The 24,987-nt window shown below is 42.3% G+C and overlaps 1 protein-coding gene across 5 annotated transcripts in view; it reads left to right on the forward strand.

Moving 5' to 3' along the window:
* The window catches only part of SUPT3H (SPT3 homolog, SAGA and STAGA complex component), a gene marked incomplete at its 5' end in the record, with an annotated part of 237,683 nt that overhangs the window by 134,692 nt on the left and 78,004 nt on the right, over positions 1 to 24,987 (forward strand). For all 5 annotated transcript variants that reach the window (XM_081855668.1, XM_081855667.1, XM_081855669.1 and 2 more), the window contains one exon: positions 6,344 to 6,428. In XM_081855668.1, coding sequence (XP_081711794.1) covers positions 6,344 to 6,428 — 85 coding nt within the window. The remainder of the gene's footprint in view (positions 1 to 6,343; positions 6,429 to 24,987) is intronic.

Genomic DNA, 24,987 nt, shown 5'->3' on the forward strand with positions numbered 1-24,987 from the left:
AATTATGTTATATGTTTTTTGTCAGTCAGTGAATTTATACAGTTAATTTACACTGAAAGTGCTTAAATTGAAATGCAACAATTTTAAGGGGTGACTGAGGTACTGCTTGCTCCTGTTTTAGGTTGGTATAAATCAAACAAAGCAAGTATGTTACTGTTTATGTACAGAACACCATTCAGTGTGATGGGGGCGGCTAGTATAAAGTTGTCTGCAGACAAATGTAGAGAAGTGGTCTAAGCAGAGAATGGCTTTGTTTTGTCCGTATCAGAATGAAACAAGTACCCAGAAGGGAGGCCTCCTAGAACCTTTCACGGCTGCCTGGCCAGAAGCTTCTGCTGACGGAGCTCGACTTAGAAGGAAAACCTGCAGCAGAACTGCTCCAGATTCGAGTAGGCTAGAATTGCTGGGAATACATGGAGTAGATTTCTCAACCTAACAACAACAACAACTGAATAGCTTTCTAGCATTTTATCGTTTTTCTGAACTAATTAGTACTTGTTTTAATGATACTTTCAGTTACAGTCTTTTCAGTTCATTGCAGCCAGGCAGCTAAACCAGGTTTGGCTTAGCATGTTGTCTGAACCTGGGATCGTGGTTAATATCTTGCCTGCTTAACCATGAACTATAGCCAAGGTTTTTCCTATGGTTAGCCACACTGAACGAAAACTCCTAGGAGGGGTTGAGCAGCTGAGATAAGCTCCTTGGGAGCCAGCACTTTCACATGCTCCTGTGAAGTCAAGTTTTGACTTGCATGTGAACAAGGCAATTGCAGAAACTAACCACAAAGCACAAAACTGAGATGTGCCTTTTGACAATTCTGTGCATATTTTCACCATACATCACTAGTCTGTTTCAAGTATCCTATGGTAGACAATACGAGATTACTACTTCTGTTTTATAGGAGCAAGTGTGGCTGAAGAGTAACTACATCAGATATGATGATGATGATGATGATGATGATGATGATGATGATCATTCATTCATTCATTCATTCATTTATATACCACCAAAGATTGCAACATGCAAGCAAAGAACTTATACTGGGTGCAATGAAGAGGTAGAAAACTGGGGGGGAGGGGAGGGCCTTCTCAGAGTAGACCCAGTGAAAATGATGGATCTAAGTTAGCCAAGGCCATTAATTTCAGTGAGTCTACTCTGAATCGGACTAGCATTGGCTACATCCCCGAATGTGCAAGGTAATTAATCAAGTTAGATTCAAGGGATACATTACTAGTTCATATAGTGACTTGAAGAGAAATAGTTTTTCCATGTTAATTGTGCTTTATGTTTCAGTGTTGAAAAACTGACATGTTAAAACAAGTGTGTTAAATGCAGATAAGACTTCTTATAACAACTTTTGTCCAGTTGAGCTTATAGCTGTGTGTAATAAACCTGAATTCCTACCCCTCCCCTGCAAGCAAGCCTGTTATTTCATCATAAAGTTGTTACCTTTGGTTACAGAAAAACTACTTAAACTACCTAATAGTAGGTTTATTTACCCAAAGAGTGGTGGTGGAGGAGATGGAGAGAACACAGACTTTCTGAGAACTGAGATAGAAATTAAATTTTATGTAAAAATTGCCTAAATACATCCTTGAGCTGCACTGTGGCACTGAGTTTATCTCTCATATGAGGAGAAGATAGTAAAGACATGTGAAGGTTCGTAGAAAAGGTTTAAATAAAATATGACTGAAGAAAGTAAACAGAAAAGAGGTGTGAAATTATCACAGCAAAAGAAACTAATTATCCAAGTTGAATAATTCAAGACAGAGGAAGAAGAATTGATAGAAGAGGCAGCGAAGACTAGTAGGAGTGGTCAGTCTGAGTGAACAAATTAGTGTGAGTAGCTTTGAAAGAGAGACTGTGATCTCAGAACCACTGGCAGTCATCTTTGAGAATTCCTGGAGAACAGGCGAAGTCCCGGCAGACTGGAGGAGGGCAAATGTTGTCCCTATTTTCAAAAAGGGGAAAAGAGAGGACCCAAATAATTACCGCCCAGTCAGTCTGACATCAATACCAGGGAAGATTCTGGAGCAGACCATTAAGCAAATAGTCTGTGAGCACCTAGAAAGGAATACTGTGATCACCAATAGTCAGCATGGATTTCTGAAAAATAAGTCATGTCAGACTAACCTGATCTCGTTTTTTGACAGAATTACAAGCCTGGTAGATGAAGGGAACGCAGTGGATGTAGCCTACCTTGATTTCAGCAAGGCATTTGACAAGGTGCCCCATGATATTCTTGTAAAGAAGCTGGTAAAATGTGGACTTGACTATGCTACCACTCAGTGGATTTGTAACTGGCTGACTGACCAAACCCAAAGGGTGCTCATCAATGGTTCCTCTTCATCCTGGAGAAGAGTGACTAGTGGGGTGCCACAGAGTTCTGTCTTGGGCCCGGTCTTATTCAATATCTTTATCAACGACTTGGATGATGGACTCAAGGGCATCCTGATCAAATTTGCAGATGACACCAAACTGGGAGGGGTGGCTAACACCCCAGAGGACGGGATCACACTTCAAAACGACCTTGACAAATTAGAGAACTGGGCCCAAACAGACAAGATGAATTTTAACAGGGAGAAATGTAAAGTATTGCACTTGGGCAAAAAAAATGAGAGGCACAAATACAAGATGGGTGACACCTGGCTTGAGAGCAGTACATGTGAAAAGGATCTAGGAGTCTTGGTTGACCACAAACTTGACATGAGCCAACAGTGTGACGCAGCAGCTAAAAAAGCCAATGCAATTCTGGGCTGCATCAATAGGAGTATAGCATCTAGATCAAGGGAAGTAATAGTGCCACTGTATTCTGCTCTGGTCAGACCTCACCTGGAGTACTGTGTCCAGTTCTGGGCACCACAGTTCAAGAAGGACACGGACAAACTGGAACGTGTCCAGAGGAGGGCAACCAAAATGGTCAAAGGCCTGGAAACGATGCCTTATGAGGAACGGCTAAGGGAGCTGGGCATGTTTAGCCTGGAGAAGAGGAGGTTAAGGGGTGATATGATAGCCATGTTCAAATATCTAAAAGGATGTCACATAGAGGAGGGAGAAAGGTTGTTTTCTGCTGCTCCAGAGAAGCGGACACGGAGCAATGGTTCCAAACTACAAGAAAGAAGATTCCACCTAAACATTAGGAAGAACTTCCTGACAGTAAGAGCTGTTTGACAGTGGAATTTGCTGCCAAGGAGTGTGGTGGAGTCTCCTTCTTTGGAGGTCTTTAAGCAGAGGCTTGACAACCATATGTCAGGAGTGCTCTGATGGTGTTTCCTGCTTGGCAGGGGGTTGGACTCGATGGCCCTTGTGGTCTCTTCCAACTCTATGATTCTATTATTATTATTATTATTATTATTATTATTATTATTATTATTATGTCGGGATGCAGGGGGTACTCATACCCCTAAACATTTTGTGAATCTAAGCTTGGCCTCATTGAGGGGCAGTATTTCCATATGAGTAGGAAAATGAGAGTACCCCTAAGCATTTTTTTAAGGGGGAAAAAAGCATTGTTCATATTCATATATTTACCAAATGTGTCAATAACTTTCTGTTGACACACTTGGTAAAACATTTTATTTTGTCATATTTGCTGTATTTCATTTGGATTGGTACTTTTATGTGACAGATCAAAAGAAGGTATTAAAAGGTAACATATTTTATATTACAGAGGCATAGGAAGTACTTTCTTTCCATTTACAATAATTCCATCTGGAAGCATTTTTAAAACCAAAAGACAGTAACACAAACATTATGATTAAAAATAAGAAAACTGAAATGCTTTTAGATCCATTTGTATACAGAACAGAAAAGCAAGAACTCCACAAACTACCTTGATGAGAGTGTGGAAGTAGCTAACAACAATCACAATGGAGTGAGGTTGTTTATTCCATTTTAATTCCTAAAACTGAGTTCCCTAATGGGGACTGTGTCCTGAAAAGATCTTTTCTCTGATGTTTGTTGCTGGCAGTGAGGCTCAGCTGGAATAACTGGTATTCTCCAATCAGGGTTTATCTGTGTTAACACACTTTCCCTTGAGGGAGCTTCTGAGAATGTCTTGCTGTCAGTTCAATCTTCTTAGGACAGATCTTATTCCATTTTATATTGCCAACATTTTAAAGCAATGTTGTGACTTTGTTCTGTCCAGTAGTACTACTGCATTCCCTCCAACCCTTCTCCCATGAAAATAGGGGCACCCTAAGAAAAAGCAGAACATTCCAGGGTCAAATCAGAAACCGGGATGGCTTCTGTAAATCTGGGACCGTCCCTGGAAAATAGAGACACTTGGAGGATCTGCTACTGATTAGTACTACTGGTCAGACCATTAGAAGCAGATTGGGCGATTAGGCCATTCATCTTTTCAAAATAGGAAAAGAACAGTTTCAGCTGTGGAGTGTTAGACGAGTCAGTTAGTTTATTAAACCACGTCTTCTTTTTCTGAATGCATATTTATATGTTGGGACCTTGTTGGAGTTGTGTGCCTGGGCGGCCTTGTGGGTGGCTAGGGCTACACGAAGATTTTCACTGCAGGGGGGAACACAGCATTGATGTGGAAGATGCCAGTGGAAGGACCTCTGATTAAATTTAATGAAACCTCCACTTTGCAGTTCCTGTGCAACCCCCATCCACATCCTGTCCCCCATCTATAGCCACTTCCCTCCCCTATTCCAGCAGCTTCCAACTCCATGTGCTGCTATTGGCTTGCTAATCAAGACACCTCTTGTCCACTATGCCCTCCCCCGGTGGTGGCCAGTCCCCACAGAACCGCAATCCACAATTTTCTCCTTGACAAAAATGTTACAGCTTTGGTGTTCTGCTCCAGTCCAGTCCCTCCTCCTTCCTATATATCTGATGGGACTCCCAACTCCCATCAGCTCCAGCCGGCATGGCCATTGGTCAGGAATGAAGGGAACTGAAGTCCTGCAATATCTGTAGGGTACCACATTGACTACCCCTGCCCTACAGGAAATGATGAGGCATGCAGAATCAGTCTTTACTTTGTCAGCAATTCTGCCTTACGTAAGGACATTAGTTGTTATTTTTCATTTAATTCAGTTATGAAAGATAGCCCAGTATGTGGAAAGTGGTTTTTATTTTTTATTTCATGTTTCTTAATTAATACTTATTTTGTTTATGTGGCTCCGGAAAGATTTCTCCCAAGGGATTGCAGTAATTAACATCAAAGGGTTCCAGAGTCCAGATCTATAGGGATTCTTTCCCCAGGCTCCTCTCTGAGTTGGTGCCAGTTTTGAGCGTCCCTAGCTTGTGTTGGGACACTTTGAGGTTCTGCTGGTGAACCCCCCACCTTACTTCCCAGCAGTATCCTGCCCTGGACAGATCCAAGTTATCTCAGATTTAATGCTAAGGACCTGTAAGAGAAGTTGTTCTCCTCCTCAACATCTGTGCCACACTTACCTTTTCTGGGGTAACTCAGGTCTTGATGGCCACCACTACAGCCCTAAAGTCGTCCCATTAGCAGAATGCATGTAATAGGACACACTCTTGGTTTTCTCAGCAGAATGGAAGGTGGCTGGGTGATTTCATGGTTTGCCATGATCCATTTCCTGTTGGCAAATGGCAGCCCTTCCTCTCTGAAGGATTAGGATGCCTGTTAGAATAGTTTCCTCTGGTGGCTGATGATGTCCAGTGAAAATCCCCATGAGCCCCAGGGAGCTTGTGGTTGCCATGGCCTTAGAGGAGAGAATTACTCGGGTGGTTGACATAGAAGCTCCTCCGTGCCCTTTCCCACAGAGTAGAGTCTGCTGCACTCCTTGGTATAGATCTGAGTTAAGGGCAATGAAGCAAGTTGGCAGACAGCTGGAAGCTCTCTGAAAGTCTGAACAAGCACAGATGAGTTTGTTATTGACTGTGATGGCAGAAGGCAAACGGTTTTCTGCCGCCATTTTGTACTCGCAGCAGAGCTTCTCTAAGTGGTTTGCAGCCTTCTTCTCAGGCCAAACCGTTTTAATCTGGTGCACCTTCTACCTCGACTCCCAAGTCATTTTTTCTGCTTTTCGGGTTTTGTATTTTGATTATGTAACCCTGCCCTGAGAACCTGTTGAAGAGTAGAGTGGGATATAAATGCCCAAACTTAATTACAGTTCAGTCTATGACTATGAAAAAATGGCCCGACTTGTACTTGGGAGTTCATTTGTGCAACAAGGTCACATTAAGCTCTCCTGTTAGTGGTGATATTTAATTTGTAATGTGATATAATCTTACAGTCCACTTGTACTGTGTGCCTTACCTCCTCTCTGCTACTCTTTTAGAGCACGGTGATTTAATACCTGTTAAAAAACTTTTGGGTAACACTTAAGTAACTTTCAAAATAATTGCCTTTCAGGTTTTCCTTGGGAGATGCTCGCAGGCCTCTCCACGAGTCGGCAGTATTGGTGGAAGACATCCTCCACACTCAGCTGATTCATTTGGTAAGAAGATTGTTCTTTTTGTTTGTTCTTTAAAAAATAAATTTGATTTTACTAATTTCATAAAATGTATATACCTCTTGATTGTAGAAAACCTCAAAGCTGTGTACAAAAAGAATGAAACAATATTATTAATAACAGCAATTAATACATTAAAACAATTTAGAAACAGCAATAAACTAAAAACACATTAGCATTCTAAATATCTGCATAGGCTTTGCTAAACAGACTCTGAAACGAGCGCAGGAGTGCACCTGCCTGAGGCAGGCAGTTCCAAAGTGGAGGTTCCACCACACTAGAAGATGGATTTCTTACAAATGCAGAAGTGTTATAAGCGCATGTAACACTGCCAGTTGTCTGTCTATTTCATTCAAATACCAGCAGGAGTCAAACCGAGGCAGCTAGACTGGTGACTGGGGGCGGCCGCCGAGACCACATTACACCGATCTTGAAAGACCTACATTGGCTCCCAGTACGTTTCCAAGCACAATTCAAAGTTCTGGTGTTGACCTTTTAATATTTTTTTTTAAATAATATTTATTCAAAATTTTAAAGGTTACAAAAAGAAAAAATAAAAAAAATAAAAATAAAAAAGACAGAAAAAATACAATCAATTTAAAAAAAGAACAAATCAAACCTTTACATAGCTTCCTTTCCTTTACTTATTTCCTTGACCTTCTCACACCCCCCGTTTTTGTATTCTAATTCAAATTGTTATTTCAGCAAATCCTTCCAACCTTGTTTTTATCTTAATAATTTGTCTTAATATACAAATTATATGAATTTTAATAGGGAGAAATGTAAAGTATTGCACTTGGGCAAAAAAAATGAGAGGCACAAATACAAGATGGGTGACACCTGGCTTGAGAGCAGTACATGTGAAAAGGATCTAGGAGTCTTGGTTGACCACAAACTTGACATGAGCCAACAGTGTGACGCGGCAGCTAAAAAAGCCAATGCAATTCTGGGCTGCATCAATAGGAGTATAGCATCTAGATCAAGGGAAGTAATAGTGCCACTGTATTCTGCTCTGGTCAGACCTCACCTGGAGTACTGTGTCCAGTTCTGGGCACCACAGTTCAAGAAGGACACTAACAAACTGGAACGTGTCCAGAGGAGGGCAACCAAAATGGTCAAAGGCCTGGAAACGATGCCTTATGAGGAACGGCTAAGGGAGCTGGGCATGTTTAGCCTGGAGAAGAGGAGGTTAAGGGGTGATATGATAGCCATGTTCAAATATATAAAAGGATGTCACATAGAGGAAGGAGAAAGGTTGTTTTCTGCTGCTCCAGAGAAGCGGACACGGAGCAATGGTTCCAAACTACAAGAAAGAAGATTCCACCTAAACATTAGGAAGAACTTCCTCACAGTGAGAGCTGTTCGACAGTGGAATTTGCTGCCAAGGAGTGTGGTGGAGTCTCCTTCTTTGGAGGTCTTTAAGCAGAGGCTTGACGACCATATGTCAGGAGTACTCTGATGGCGTTTCCTGCTTGGCAGGGGGTTGGACTCGATGGCCCTTGTGGTCTCTTCCAACTCTATGATTCTATGATTCTATGATTCTATAATTTTACATTCTCTCTTTCACCAACTCATTTTTACTTAATCCTTTATGTCATTTCTACTAAAACCACGTAATTTTCTTTCCCAACATCTTTCTAACAATCCTTAATTTTGCAATATTTTTGAAGATAAACTTTAAATTTTTTCCAATCTTCTTCCACCGACTCTTCTTCTTGGTCCCGTATTCTGACAGTCATCTCAGCCAGTTCCATGTACTCCATCACCTTCATCTGCCATTCTTCCCGGGTGGGTAGATGTTGTGTCTTCCAATACTTTGCAATGAGTATTCTTGCTGCTGTTGTGGCGTACATAAAAAAAGGTCTATCCTCCTTTCGCACCAATTGGCCGACCATACCCAAGAGAAAGGCCTCTGGTTTCTTCTGGAAGGTATATTTAAATACCTTTTTCATTTCATTATAGATCATCTCCCAGAAGGTCTTAATCTTTGGGCATGTCCACCAAAGGTGAAAAAAATGTGCCCTCAATCTCTTTACATTTCCAACATTTATTATCGGGCAAATGATAAATTTTTGCAAGCTTGACTGGTGTCAAGTGCCACCTGTAAATCATTTTCATTATATTCTCTCTTAAGGCATTACATGCCGTAAACTTCATACCTGTGGTCCATAACTTTTCCCAGTCAGCCATCATAATGTTATGTCCAACATCTTGTGCCCATTTAATCATAACAGATTTAACCATTTCATCTTGTGTATTCCATTTCAACAGCAAGTTATACATTCTTGACAAATTCTTAGTTTTAGGATCTAACAATTCTGTTTCCAATTTTGATTTTTCCACCTGAAAGCCAATTTTCTTATGGTGTTGACCTTTAAAGCCCTAAACTGCCTCGGCCCAGTATACCTGAAGGAGCGTCTCCACCCCCATTGTTCTGCCCGGACGCTGAGGTCCAGCGCCGAGGGCCTTCTGGCGGTCCCCTCTTTGCGAGAAGGGAGGCTACAGGGAACCAAGCAGAGGGCCTTCTCGGTGGTGGCGCCCGCCCTGTGGAACACCCTCCCAGCAGATGTCAAAGCGATAAACAACTACCTGACATTCAGAAGACATCTTAAGGCAGCCCTGTTCAGGGAAGTCTTTAATGTGTGATATTTTAGTGTATTTTTGGTTTCTATGGAAGCCGCCCAGAGTGGCTAGGGAAACCCAGCCAGATGGGCGGGGTAGAAAATAATAATAATAAAAAAAAAATTAGCCAGGACTTTGCTTACGGGGCACAAGCTTTTGTTGGAGGTGGGCAGAACCTCAATTAGTTAAGTGTTTTCATTGATTTTTATTGTTGGGGGGGGCAGCTGCCCCCTTGGCTATGCCCATGCTGTTACAGACAGGTCAAAGTGGGGAAAACTCCAGTTGCTACATTCAAAAGATGCAAAACTCAGATTGGCTCTCTCTCTGTGCCTCCTGCATGCAAACCCCATTCAACTCTCACATGCGTAGTCACATATGTTCTCTGAGAAATTAACATTAACAACACTGGCCTTCGGGAAGTGAGAATACACATGTACCCTTCTGAAAATGCAGGTCAGAGGAAGATAGTTCACCAAAGACATCAGACTAAGAAGCATTTCTTTTCAGTTCCTGCTTTAGGAGTATCTAATAAGTTCCTCTTACTTTTTGTTGTTGTTAAGTCGTTTAGTCGTGTCCGCCTCTTCGTGGCCCCCTGGACTAGAGCACGCCAGGCACTCCTGTCTTCCACTGCCTCCCGCAGTTTGGTCAAACTCATGCTGGTAGCTTCAAAAACACTGTCCAGCCATCTCGTCCTCTGTTGTCCCCTTCTCCTTGGGCCCTCCATCTTTCCCAACATCAGGGTCTTTTCCAGGGAGTCTTCTTTTCTCAGGAGGTGGCCAAAGTCTTGGAGATCTGTCCTTCCAGTGAGTACTTAGGGCTGATTTCCTTCAGAATGGATAGGTTTGATCTTCTTGCAGTCCATGGGACTCTCAAGAGTCTCCTCCAGTGCCATAATTCAAAAGCATCAATTCTTCGGCAATCAGCCTTCTTTATGGTCCAGCTCTCACTTCCATACATCACTACCTCTTTCTTTAAACAACACTTAATAGTTCCACATTCGTCTCAAAACCTCTTGCAAATAATAAGAAATGGCCTCCAAGAAGCCTCAAAATTCTCAAGAGTAGTTTTACCTCTTTGTTACTTTTAATTATGTGTTAATTTTTATGATACTGCTATAAATAATAGCTTTTCCTACCATACCTCTAAAGTCACATTCTGGGTAATCCTTCTAGTTCTTGGTTAATAACCAAATGTGCAGCAACCAACATGAAATGTTGATTTCCAGATATTTTCTGTGGAACGTTCCCAGGGTTAGCCATGTTGGCATCTGCTATACTGGGTTTTTTGCAATTCAGTCTGGGAGTTAAGGGGTGGCTCCCCAACAGAGGAGTGAAGTCTAGAGGCTGCGCTGCCTCCTACTGGTGGTCAGAGGGAAATCCAACTTACTCTTCCCAGAATGGGACATTTACAGTTAGGAAAAAAATACCATTTTTGTCTGATTCCGCTTTAGAGGATATCTTTTAATACTTTAAAATATGAGTGGCTTTTCTGTTCTTGTTAAATACCTATTAGGCTTTTATTTTTCATCTAGATCTTTTTAGAAAAGGAGCTCAATGTGTTAAATTCATCATCAGAAATTAACTAGCATTAAGCAAAACATGAGAAATCCTGCTCAACTGTTGTAAGAAAGTTATTTGCAGCTGTCAGTTCTTGCCAACCCAGGACCAGGAAAAGTCCTTGTTTTATGAGATTGTTTGAAGAAGTAATAAAGCTTCCTGTGCAGGACATCAATTAAAGGGGTTATCAAAATAGGACAAACTAATATAATTTGTGATTGTATAAAATAAAGGAAGTAGAGATCCCATAGGGATCTAATGAATCACAGGATGGAAACAATCTTCTGGCTAACTAAACATTCAGGCTTAGTACAAAGTCGTAGAGTGTATATACAACTCAGCAAACCGGAAAATATGGTGTGTTTACATGAATGGATGAAGGAGGTCACAAAAACCATCTGGGCAAAACCCTTGGAGTATTCATTCTGCTCCTACCGTACAGTTTTAACAATATAACTGCAGTGATGAAGACCTGTGCTGCACCTGTCATGGTGCAGAATCAACCCAGCAGGTTCAGAAACCTTACAAAAATAAATATTTTCATTTGTCAGGAGGTTGTAGCATTCAGGGTTATATTTTCACTTGGATTGTGCTATAAGTTGTATTTATCAGTTTTTGAGAAACGTACTAAGAGTAAGAGCTGCACATTATAAGAAATGTGGGGTTGCTGTTGACAATGTCAGCCCTATCCCAAGTTGTCCCCCTCCCTTCTTGGTCCAGTTCCTTGTCTCATTACTCTGCTGTTTCCCTGCCTGTGCCAGCTGCAGCCAAGGGGGTGTAGCAGGGAAGCTCACATGGGATTTCATTAGGACATGGCAGAAGTTGTGCTACAGATGCAGAAGGGGCAACTCTGCCCAGTGCTACTATTTTTGGACGTACCCTCATCTTCCATCTGGTGTGTAAAGGTAAAGGGACCCCTGACCATTAGATCCAGTCGTGACCGACTCTGGGGTTGCGGTGCTCATCTCACTTTATTGGCCGAGGGAGCCGGTGTGCAGCTTCCAGGTAATGTGGCCAGCATGACTAAGCCGCTTCTGGCAAACCAGAGCAGCACACGGAAATGTCGTTTACCTTCCCGCCGGAGCGGTACCTATTTATCTACTTGCACTCTGACGTGCTTTCGAACTGTTAGGTTGGCAGGAGCAGGGACCAAGCAACGGGAGTTCACCCCGTCGCGGGGATTCGAACGGCTGACCTTCTGATCAGCAAGTCCTAGGCTCTGTGGTTTAACCCACAGCGCCACCCACGTCCTACTTGTGCCCAAATGGAGATCTTGCACTCACTATAGCTAATGTCATTTCAAGACTGGTAGTTTTTCAGATGGACAGTTTGGCAAAGTTAGGTTCACCAGACCAAACTTGGACCCAGGTCAGCAGGGGTGATAGGGTAGCATATTCCACATTACCAGCTAGAGTACTGAGACAACTGTGTCACTGTTCTCCCTCAAGGTAGTTTTCCCCTCAGTTCCTGTTTAGTGCTATAATGGTAGGATCCGCTGCCATCTGCATGCAACCTTGACAAGTATTGATGGATTAAATTAATACTTGGATGTATTTTTAACAACCACTTCAGCGACATTTAATGGAGAGAAATCATTGTAGCTTCTAATACTCAACTTATCTGATTTCAAGTGAACCTGATGGTTTGGGAATCAGTTTTTCTAAGGAAGATTGGCTTGTTAACAGTATTATGCAGTTACAAGCAAATGTGGTCACAGCTGGTTCTGGTTTTTTAGCTTATCCACCTGATTGGAAACAACAGGTTTTTGGTATTTTTCCATTTCTTACACTGACACCTAGTGTTCACTATTTCTGAGTTTCTTGCTAATGAGTTGCTGGCATGGTTAAGGTAATAGCGTACTCAAAACAATGCTCCATCTCACCCTTTAAAAGTGCACCATAATTACATTGCTTACTGATTTGCTCACCTACACTGAAAGAAAAACTCCATTATTTCTCAAAAAAATAATGTTCATGAGTGTAAAAAAAATTAAGTCCTATGTATTGCTGGTACAGATTCATCTGAATTTCCTCAAAAGGGAAAAAAATAAAAATGATGCATAAGGAAGCCAAGTTACATAATGGAGTGTTGAAGGTGTGGGGAGAGAAGCAGTTATACTATTACTGTTATGGGCCACTTAAGAGCGATACTTTTATTTTGTCCCCAAGGTTGAATATCTGCCTCTGATAACACTGAGTAAATAAAAGTCTGTATTATATGTAGTAATATTTGGCTGTGCCTGTGGAAAGGAATCCACTGGTGTTGGACAAGGCTGCTGATGACACTGGCAGGCCCTGGAGTGGGAAATCCCATGGGAAAGCCGTGCAGGGGACTCCAGTGGTGGCACATGCAGGCAACTTGCCCGAGCCCCCCTGCTGGATGACTCCCTGGGAGGCAGGCGCGGGTGCCTTCTTCGGGGTAATGGTAGGGTACCCGGTACTACTTAAAAGGGAATTAAAGTCCAATGTGGATCCCTGCCCCATGTGAGAGACATATCATTTCCATTATTAACTTTTTCCTTGAATTAGTCCATTAGGCAGTAAATGAACACAGCTTTCTCTCGCCTCTCTTTCCTGCTCTCTCCTGCGTTCTGCGTGCTGTGGAGCCGAGGTTGCTAACTTCTGGCTCTCCGGTTGTTGGGCCTCTGCCTGCCCTTCAGCCCCAGCCTGCCTGGGTCAGGGACACAGCACAGAGCAACAGCACAACAAAGCGCAATGTAGAAATCAAACCTATTTAGATTGCTCCAAAACATTCTGCTTGATGTTATTAAATGTCTTATGGTTACTTTGGGCCCTTTTATTATAATTATATTTATAATTATTCAGAGCTCTAACTTTAAAAGGAGATTTGTGAAACTGCAGTAGTACCAGAATATTTTACTCCTGGGCTTGATAAAACACTGAACCAAAAATTGCTTTAAAATAACTGCCTGGCGCAGCAATTTCAGCAGGCTCTTGCACCTGGAGCATGAAGGGGAAGGGGGGAAACCACATCAGCAAAATGAACTTTCATTCATTTGTTGCATGTCAAGTTAAATATGATGCCTTTCTTCTGTTGTGTGAAGGTTTCTAACTGGAAAAGACAACTAGGCTAAACTTAGCAGCCAATCAATTTGTAAATTCTAAGAATGCAATAAAATTTGATACTGAAAAGGGTTCTCTCTTAAGAGACTAAGGAGATTAACAAAGTTATTTGAAATATTATCCCTCTTTCTTCTTTCAGTAGGACAATTACTTGACAATTCAGCAAAATCAGCTGAGGAAATTAAAAGGGACACAATTAAACTAGCATATATTTGGGAGCAGAATATATCCTGGAAGGGCCTCTATTTATTAACCTTGATATTTTTATTCCTGTCAGTATTTAAAAAATAAGTAAATTATACATTCAGTCAATGCTCTCACAGATTTAGTATAAAATAGCTTAGCATGGTTCATTGCTACAGTGAAACATCTTCCTTCTTTCCTCTCTTTGTTGTACCACTGCTACTAGAATGCTAACACAAGCAAAATATTTTTATCCAACTTTTCTGAGCCAGGGAAATACTCAGAGCAGCCAATAAAATGAAAATTCACATTGTAATAATTACATCTACGAATTATAAACATGGACAGCTAAAAAGAAAATCAGTCATAATTTAACACTCTTAGTCCTGTTGGATATAAACAACTTTATTCAGTAAGCACAGGGCAGATAAGGAAAAGGCACTTTGCAGTTTCCCATCAAGTTCTGCCCCTTCCTATTGTTCTCTCTTTTTGTTCCTTTCCCTGCACAATGCAGCCATAAAGCAAGCTTCCACCATGAAGGCTCAGAATCCAAAGCCCTCTTTGTTAATTAATAAGAAACTGTAAATAAAAAAACTTTTTCCCCCTTTTCCGATGGGAGCTCTGTATTTTTTAATTTATTTACCTTTCGGAGCAATGCTAGTGACATGTGAATGAGGCATAACAGGTTTGGGGGTTGGGACTAGCTAGATCAAGCTGCCAAGCTTTTAACTCTTCAATATAAACCTACCAATTTTATTTTTAAAAAACTTGAGAAATATAGCACAATAACCTCCAGTTCCCCCTGAAAGAGTTGTGTGTTTATAGCTCACTAGAAAGTGAGCAGAGATGGAGCCAAGTGGGCCTTCCTTGAGAGTGAGTTCCATAACCTTGGTGGTGCCACAAGAGGAAACTGTGTGTCCCTTGTGTTTAGTTACTGCATGTGCAGCAAAGGAACCCAGAGAAATTGTTTTTTATTTATTTATTTATTTATTTATTTATTTATTCATTCATTCATTCATTCATTCATTCATTCATTCATTCCCCACCCATCTGGCTGGGCTTCCCCAACCACTCTGGGTGGCTTCCAAAAAAATATTAAAATACTGTAATACATCATACATTAAAAGCTTCCCTAAACAGGGCTGCCTTCAGATGTCTTCTAAAAGTCTGGTAGTTGTTGTTTTCTTTGACATCTGCTGGGAGGGTGTTCTACAGGGCGGGCGCCACTACCGAGAAGGCCCTCTGCCTGGTTCCCTGTAACCTCACTTCTTGCAGTGAGGGAACTGCCAGAAGGCCCTCGGCGCTGGACCTCAGTGTCCGGGCAGAACGATGGGGCTGGAGACGCTCCTTCAGGTATACTGAACCGAGGCCATTTAGGGCTTTCAAGGTCAGCACCAACACTTTGAATTGTGCTCGGAAACGTACTGGGAGCCAATGTAGGTCTTTCTAGACCAGTGTTATGTGGTCTCGGCGGCTGCTCCCAGTCACCAGTCTAACTGCCGCTTTCTGGATTAGTTGTAATTTCCGGGTCACTTTCAAAGGTAGCCCCACGTAGAGCGCATGGCAGTAGTCCAAGTGAAAGATAACTAGAGCATGCACCACGCTGGCGAGACAGTGCGCAGGCGGGTAGTCTCAGCCTGCGTACCAGATGGAGCTGGTAAACAGCTGCCCTGGACACAGATTGTAGTCAGAAGTTGTTCATGAAAAGAATATTTTAGCACAATTACCGGTATATTTGACCTTTCTTCCATCATGAAACTCAAGACAAGGTACATTATATCTAATTAATGTAATGTATCTGCTAAAATATGTACATGAGGTGAAACCCCATTTTAAAAGCTTCAAAACATCTCCATTGTCTTTTCTTTGTCCCTTCCATTCTCAATCTTTGATGGCTCAAACTTTTAAAAGTTTCTGAGATTTTCTGTTAAATTCTTATTCCCAGCAGCCCCCCACCCTCCTCCCGATGACCAGTGTAATAAAAACTCATAATCAGAATCTCCAAATTTCCAAGCTACAAATAAACTTTGTTTACATTCCTTATTGCCTGCTTTTATTAATCTATTCTCAAGTGTTGGTCTCTCTCCCCCCCCCCCCCCCAGTTCTAGGTAATATCTGACTAAGTTGTAAACAGAGTGGACTCACTGAAATAAATGGACTTAAGTTAGTAGTTATCCAGCCTGTCATAATTTCTAGGCACTGCCGCATAGCTGGGACCATTACATCTGGGGTATCAGAGTGAAGAAACATAGACTCCTACTTGAACACCGATTCATCCCCATGCAGCTATGGTGGGGGGGGGGGCAGTGCTTGCAGGCCTGCCACCTCTGCTGCATCTCTGTCCCCCAGTCCTCTGCAGTTCATACATTTGAGAGGGACAGATCAGATTAAAGTAAGAAGCCTGGTCTCCGTGTGTAGTCTCCATGTGTGATATATAATCATTCGTGACCAGGCTTCTAAACCGCACAAGGAACCTATATATGTGAGGAGGAGGCTCCCTGCTTCAGATCTTCCTTCTCCAACATGAGGAAGGCAACGGCCTCTCCTCCATTTCAGTTTAATAGGTTTTAAATAATACAAGGTGAAAGGTGGCGCTCTGAGGAATCCCACAGGACAGTTCCCATAGAACAATTGGCAATGGTAGACACCTGGATCGCCTGAGCCCCTGCGAGGCAGAAGAACTGAGTTGCCCAGAGTGTCAGAAACTGGTGAGCTGCCTAGCAGTGCTATTTCTCCTATCATTCTTCAGATGAAGGTAATCCACCATCAAGAGCTGGGAATGGATCCAGAAAAGGAGTAAGATAACATGCTGAAATGTACATCCACAGCACTTTGGCTTGTGGGTAGGGGACACACGCAAATATTGGCAATAGTTTCACTAGAGAAATAAGGACATCATTGGAAAGTTAAAAGGTACCACTGCAGAAAACTGCTTGGATGTGGTGTGAATCAAATGCCTCTTTGCTTCAGCATATTTTCTGTGTATGTGAAGAAAAGAGCTGCAGCCTTACCAGGAGTAAGTCAACTTCAAGGTCTAGGCCAAGGTGCTTGTTTCACAGTATATTCTTTATGATATTGAGCATGATGTTCAATAAGAGCATCCCATCTGGATGCTATTACCTGTAGGATGTGCAGCTTGTATATGTCTTCTGGAGGTTAGTTTCTAATGTTAAACAAAGGAAGCTGATTAAAACCAGCTGTAAAACATTTTCATAGTTCCTCTTTTTTACAGTGGGTATTGAGTTACCTTGCACATGACTGCATGTCTGAACTAAAAATAAAGTAAATCTTTCCCCTCTTATTAAAATTAGTATAATATTGATTTTTTAAAAGTTGAACTAAATGTAGCTGTTTCCTAACTTGGCACTAGAATTTAATACTGCTGACATCACTACATATTTTTACATGCTTCTGAGAAATAATTGTCCATTTATTCATGCAGTGTGCTGCAATAAGCACATTTTTAGGTGCAGACTAAAATGTAAACATTATAATAAAAGCATATTAAAAATTTTACATGCAGCATTTATTAAATTCAGCAATGAAGACTTGCCAGAGAAATGTACAGTGTTATTAACTAAAATGTAGTGTGAGAAATATTATAGGGAATATTATAGGGAACTGTCATATAATTAGAGCAATTCCTGTTTAAATATTTGTTTATGGTTCATTTAGAGGCTCTTAGTACACCTCCAATTGCCAATTCTAATTTTTAGCGTGATTAGGACATTATATATGAACATATTAAACTACTTTATTCTCACTTTGTCCAGTATTGTCTACTCCGACCAGCAACGGCTCTCCAAGAGTTTTCCCAGCCCTGCTATCCGGCATTATTTATCACTGTCTACCAAAAAGGCAGGTGTGATCTGCTTCTGAGCTGAATCCCTTTGCTCTGCTGATTTTTCAAAGGGAAAGATGCACTTTCCCCACTACCAAATTCCCTCGTTTGTCCTGTTCCTCTTCTGTCTGTCCCTCTCTCTCCCCTCACGCTTTTTCTTCTGTCTCCTTGTGGGTTAGAGTGAATGTTTCAGGAGGTGGGATCAGGTAGTTGAAACAGATGGAGGGGAATTGAAATGGAAGGGACTAAAATGTGTGCCTGTATATGATTCCTCCATTTGATGTTAATTGAGCAAGTATAGAATTATCCTTAGGAGACTTGGGGAAGAGGGAGATCCCGGGGCGTGCCTGGCCTTAAGTACGGCTTTGGCTACGCCCCCTTCGGCCCGTCGATTGGCGGGCCGATTGGGAGGCACGCCCCGGGAATTCCCTGGGTCTCGCGGGGGCAAAGGGCCAGCCCCCGCGAGTGTGGGAGGGGGTTTTGCCCGCAACCCCCTCTCCTCCTGAGTCAGAAATGGCTTTGTTGTCACACTGACTTAAATTTATACTCTAGGACACCTATTTATGCAGTGCTAATGTTATTTCATGATAATGTTATTTCATGATTTCAAGATTCCCCATTTCAGTTTGAAAACAGTAAGTAGTATAAATCAAAGCCCACAAAAAGTCTGTCATTGCTCAAATGTGTCTGTTGGAACAGAAAGTGACAAATATGGTTCTCTGAGGTAAATATTTGGAAATTCTGAAAATGCTTTGGGAACGATTAACCTTGCTGTTTGTTGTAAACTTTCTCTCAGGAAAGCCAAGTCTTGCTCATAAATACCACACCGAGCAAATAGCCGAGGGCATTTCTTATCCTTAATATGCAAACTTCAGCTTTATCTCCAGCCAGTTCTATCGCATCTTGCTGGGTTTTTCTCCCAGCGAGTTCTGCGGTACCAACTAATTTAAAATAAAAGGCCTGGTATGTGCACACAATTTGAACATTCATGCAATGGTACAAAAGCAAATGCCAAAGCCCTGGAACAGTAAGGCTTTTTTATTTCACCAATTAGCAGATGATCTTTCCCAGACAGATAGTGTATCTCTTGCGCGTGTTCATAAGGCAATGTGCTGTTCTCTCACCCGAGAGTTAACAAGACATCTTGTGCCACGTCAGTGAGATTTACAGGAGCTGATGTTCATCTCAGAACAAAGGCTTAGGACTCCTGGCAGATGATGTGTTGCGGTGGTGCTTGCCCTGTCTAATCTTGCCCTGCTGGATCAGACCACAGTCCTGCCAAGTCCAGCATCCTGTTCTCCCAGGGGCAGCCAGCTCTCTCTGCCCACAAGCAGCATGAGCAGCACATGCCTTCCGAGGCGCACAGCCGCAGAGGACTACCAGCCGCGCATCTTCAGAGGTGTCGTGACGCCTCTGGTCACTAGGAACCATTGACTGCTTTCTTCTCTATTAAATGGTCCAGTCCTATTTGAAAGCCATTGAAGTTGGCGGCTACCTGTGTTTCATTTGTTTAGCAGCCTTTATAAAAACCTCAGGGCAGTTGCACAGTATAACCACAAAAGACAACAACTACTACATCTTGTGGCGAATTCTATAGTTGGATGCCCCTGTGTTATAATCTCATGAGAGAGAGAGAAGCTTTTTCCACATCAGCCATAATTTTCATGGATACAACTCAAAATCCTGCCAAAGGCACCTCAGCCCAGGAGCTTCTCTCTCCCAGGCCAGTCCTCTGGTATCAACTCTGATCATGCTTTTCACTTGTCTGGAGGAGGATAGATAAAGGAGTGTGAGCCGGGCCTGCTCCAGGTTTCTTTGGGCACAAACCAGGCCCCTTCCTCTTGGCCCCACCAATTATCACCGGTCTGCTAGTGTAAAAGGGGTGCCTATTGAAAGTACATGTAAACTCTGATTATCACTGCCTGGATTTTTAAAATCTCATTGCCACTCAACTCTCACCTTATAAGTTCTCCTTTATGTTCTTGCAAACTGGCAAAGCAAGTGGACTTGAGTCCATGAAAACTTCTACCATAATGAATTTGTTAGTCTTTGATTTGCCACAGGATTCTGATGTTTCTACTTGGAATTAAATAATTCTAACCTCAGAAATTTGTTTTGAGTACTGGTACTGAATAGCTCTCAGAGGCCTTCCACACAAAAACCCAGGCCTTGTTAGCCAGAGCTTTCTTCATTTCAGAAGTATAATTTTGGACCCAAGGAAGCGTCATTTTGTTGATCCTATTGTTACACAGTTGAGAGTAAAAAAATAATTAATTGAGTACAGTGGTACCTCGGGTTAAGAACTTAATTCGTTCCGGAGGTCCGTTCTTAACCTGAAACTGTTCTTAACCTGAAGCACCACTTTAGCTAATGGGGCCTCCCACTGCCGCCGCACGATTTCTGTTCTCATCCTGAAGCAAAGTTCTTAACCCAAGGTACTATTTCTGAGCTAGCAGAGTCTGTAACCTGAAGCGTCTGTAACCTGAAGCATCTGTAACCCGAGGTATACTGTAGTCCCTTTGAACTCCGGTGGAATTATTCTGGGCTATACATCACTCCAGTAGGCTAAGGATGCAATCCTATCCCCTCTTACCTGGAAGTAAGCCCCACTGATTTCAATAGGGCTTACTTCTGAGTAGACATCGTAAGGGTGCTGCTGTAAAATACAAGTAAAGCAGCTAAATTGGTTTGTGGAGCAGCCATTTGGTTTCCCTGCCTTTCAATCCCATTTGAGTTAAGTGAAGTGGACTAGTACCTAAGTAAAGGTAAAGGGATCCCTGACCATTAGGTCCAGTCATAACCGACTCTGGGGTTGCGGCGCGCATCTCGCTTTATTGGCCGAGGGAGCCGGCGTGCAGCTTCTGGGTCATGTGGCCAGCATGACTAAGCCACTTCTGGCAAACCAGAGGAGCGCATGGAAACGCATTTACCTTCCTGCCGGAGCGGTACCTATTTATCTACTTGCACTTTGACATGCTTTAGAACTGCTAGATGGGCAGGAGCAGGGACTGAGCAACGGGAGCTCACCCTGTCGCGGGGATTCGAACCGCCGACCTTCTGATCGGCAAGTCCTAGGCTCTGTGGTTTAACCCACAGTGCCACCCGCACCCCAGACTAGTACCTACATACCTACAAATTCTCTAAACATTAAAACCAGAAATCTTTAAATATATTGGAACTTTCTTCACCAGAGAAAATCAACCTGCTCAGCAAGCCTGTGAAAGCAATTTATTATTATTACATGAAATGTTTTCTTGAAACCAGCAGAAGGTAATTATCAAAACTTATAGAAAGTAACCTCACTAAGCAAAGTATGGGGGAGGAAGGAGAAAAAAATAAAATACAACCTTGCAGAGAATTATCTTTTAATGTGTTCTCTTCCATCTATCATGGGGGGGGGGGGAGAGAGCCAAATCAGTGCTCAGTTTTGATGTCCCTAACTGGTGTGTATTGTTTGTTGCTGTTTTTTTCAAGTCAGATCATTTTGTTGTTGTTTAGTCATTTAGTCATGTCCACCTCTTCGTGACCCCCTGGACCAGAGCACGCCAGGCACTCCTGTCTTCCACTGCCTCCTGCAGTTTGGTCAAACTCATGCTGGTACCTTCGAGAACACTGTCCCACCATCTCGTCCTCTGTCGTCCCCTTCTCCTTGCGCCCTCCATCTTTCCCAGCATCAGGGTCTTTTCCAGGGAGACTTCTCTCCTCATGAGGTGGCCAAAGTCTTGGAGCCTCAGCTTCAGGATCTGTCCTTCCAGTGAGCCCTCAGGGCTGATTTCCTTCAGAATGGAGAGGTCTGATCTTCTTGCAGTCCATGGGACTCTCAAGAGTCTCCTCCAGCACCATAATCCAAAAGCATCAATTTCTCCCTTTAAAACAATTTAGGGGCTGTTGTGACTCTTCTCAATTTGGAAAAGAATCAAATCAAAACAAAACAAAACAAAGCAGAAGCATACAGAACAATGAAAACAACAATGCAGCATTCATGCCAATTTCTAAGATGATTTCTAAAACAAACACACCCAAAAAGGATGGTGGTAGAAAACCTGAACACTTTTTCTAAGAGCAGTTGGCAATTATCTCTTCCTGCATTGTTTCTCCTTTCTCCCTCTCTTTCTCCCCCCCCCCTCAAGTGGTTTGAAATGGTGACAAAAGGGTTGTTTGTGTGTGACAAACAACCTTTTTTGTCACCATTTCAAACCACTTGAGTCACCACCATCAATTCCAAGCTTTATTAATAACAAAGAAGCAGCTTTAAAAAGCAGTGAATACTATAAAAACAATGATTTCTAAACTTTCAAAGGCAAATCTGCTCTGCCCCTATCCTTGCTTCCACTGCTTAGGGCCTGTCGCCCTGGATCCAACAGATCAGTATGGTGGGCAAGCAGGCAGCGCCAGAACTTCTGAATGGGAGCGATTGGCTCCAGCGCACAGTAGTTGCCTGCTGTAAAATGACCCAACATGCAACGCACAGTGCACTCCCCCCCCCCCATCAGGCTTACGGATTTGGGAGACTCCTGGATCTCACCTTCTTTCTGGGTGGGCCAGAAACAGACGGTAGCCAGGAGAACCTTTGAACACCTTCTGCTGGGGTGCCATCTTCTCCCTTTCTTCAAGAAATGAGATAATAATACTCTCCTCAGGCACTCATTTCCTAATTACTTTGAGGTTAGATTATTATGATGCATTTTCTGAACTGAACACAGCTTGGAAGTTGCGCTTGTTCCCATAATATGACTAGGTGGGTATTAAGTGGAGCAGGCAGACTGAACAGAGAAACCAATACCAGCAACTTTTGTAATCATTGTTTTTTCAGTTGTGATTAATTCTAAGTGGTGGCCTTTGTTTTTTGTTTTACCTTTAAAGGCCCCGCATTGCCCTATTGCTTTTGCTGCTCCATTTTCCTCAGGACTGCCTTGCTTCTTTTCATGTCTCAGTAGAAATCCTAAGAGAACGAGAAGGGGTGTTGCATTCTCTCACCAAAATGACATGCAATGCTATTTTTCTAGAAAAAGAGGTGCAGGAACTCACTCAAACACCTCCCTGGCAGCTAGCATTTCCTGGCATCATTTTCTGTTGATATATAATTCCTCTTTGGAAAATTAACCTACATACAGATATTGGCTCTGGAGGCACCAGGACATTTTAGGCAGAATTTGCTGATTTTCCCCATGTGCCTCTCAAAGTATTTTCACTCATCTATTATTATTTCTCCTCCTCCTTTCATTTCACACTTAAGTTGCATTCCCATGCCCATCCCCCAACTGCCATTCCCCCCCCCCCCCATCCAGCCTTCCTGCTCCTTTTACATTCACTTCCTCCTCCCACAACAGCTTTCTTCTACGTTGTTGTTGTTGTTGTTTACTACTACTGCTACTCCATTTGGAGCTGTTGCTGATGGGGTCTGTTCAACCAAAAGCTACAGGAGGACCTCCTTCGTAGTCTGCAGTGCTGAGGCCTGCTGGGCATCCCTCACCCACAGTTTGAGAAATATTGCTCTCACCTACCAAATGTCTTTCCCCCTCTTATAATTAATTATTGATTGACTAAATCAATCAATCAATCAAGTATATTTTTATAATATACTGAAATAAAACAGCTATTTAATATAAAAAGAACAAGGACAGAAAGGAGAAGAGAAAACAAAAAGAAAGACCTAAGGAGAGAGAAAAGCAAGGCGCAGAGAGAAAGAGAGAGAAGAAAAGTGGACAAAAGGAAGGAATCATTATATTTGGTCTACAAATTCCATTAAGGCCTTAACATCACGTTCTGTTCTGGGAGTAGCAAAGACAAAGACTTCTTATTCATTTATTTAAAAATCCTAATCAAGGTACAATGCCTTACCTTCAGTCCTCCTGCTCCATTATAGGCAGCATTATTTTATTGATCACTCATTTATAGTTCTTCACAAGTGTGCCCTTTAGAAGTCCCTGAAGAGAGTGAATGTTTTAGGGAAGCCTGTTGACCAAGAGCCTACCCTATTGTGGTCATGCTGTCTCGTGCCAGTCCAAAATAAGGCTATAATATATCATCAAAGGTAGCCCATTTTCCAAAGTGCTGATTTTCACACACCAGGTAATGTTCTTAAGCAAATTAGAACACAGAACACCTGAGCAGGTTATTACTTCAATCAAAGATGCTAACATTTCCTGAAAAACTTCTGATTCCTTGTGAAAGTTAGAGGCACAAAATAGTGCATCCCCCTCTCCAAGCTTAAGGAGGAGATTTTAGGGCAGAGATGGGGAACCTGAGGCCTTCTAGTTGTTGTTCAACTGTAACTTCCATGATTGCCGAGACTGACCATTACAATACTATTAAGCCAATCATATTTTTGGTGAAAGGCAAATGTGAAAAACTTGCAATCCCTCCCATCCTGGCAAGGGAAACCCACATGTATGGTGGCCCATCAGGAGCTCATTAAATTGTGTTCTTGCTTTAATTCACATGTAGTGCGCTCATGTGGTGAGACTGGAGTAGGGCTGAACTGCTAGCGCTGCCTCTGGCACTCTTTCCTCAGGCGTAGTTCTGGCAAGGAAGCCTCTGCCAAGGAACTCCAACATGTAAGCAGCTGCACATGCAAGAGAACACACAGTTGCATGGTGCTATGGATCACGTGGAGTCCATGCATAGGCAAAAGAAGTTGCTCCCATGCTGGGGTTCCTTTGCAGATATCCACATGTGATGGGACTAGGTTTCATAGGCTAAAAACACACAGACTTCTCTGTGGAAGTTGAACAGGAAAAATGAATTTAAAAGCTAGTGTGTAACAACACTGAGGCACAGGGTTTTTTGTGGTTCTGTCTTAAAATAATGAAGGGCCTCAAGGTAGTGATGTGTCTTATATTTCACTCTTGGGAATTAGCTTGATGAACTTTTAAAATGAAAGTTGTATGTATCCTGCTTATTGAAAAAGACATCTGAACTAGCTTCTTGATAGTTTGATCCTAAGTTGCTTGGACAATTTTATTTCATATGTTAGAACCTGAACGAAAAAGTAGTGCAATAATTTATTCTTATGGGGTTGTTTTGGCTTTAGTGTTCCTTTCCTTTCCTCTTGTTTGATCCAGTGTAATTGCATAATAGATTTCATTACATATTTTTTGCGGTTGCAGTAAAGAAGAAACACCGTTCAGCAAGTTCCTTTGTTTTTTCTCACCATCCTTTCACAATGTAAATGTTACTACAGTGGTACCTCGAGTTACATACGCTTCAGGTTACATACGCTTCAGGTTACAGACTCCATTCACCCAGAAATAGTGCTT

This window comes from Podarcis erhardii, assembly GCF_964252035.2.
Source record: "Podarcis erhardii genome assembly, chromosome: 3".
Classification (NCBI taxonomy): domain Eukaryota; kingdom Metazoa; phylum Chordata; class Lepidosauria; order Squamata; family Lacertidae; genus Podarcis; species Podarcis erhardii.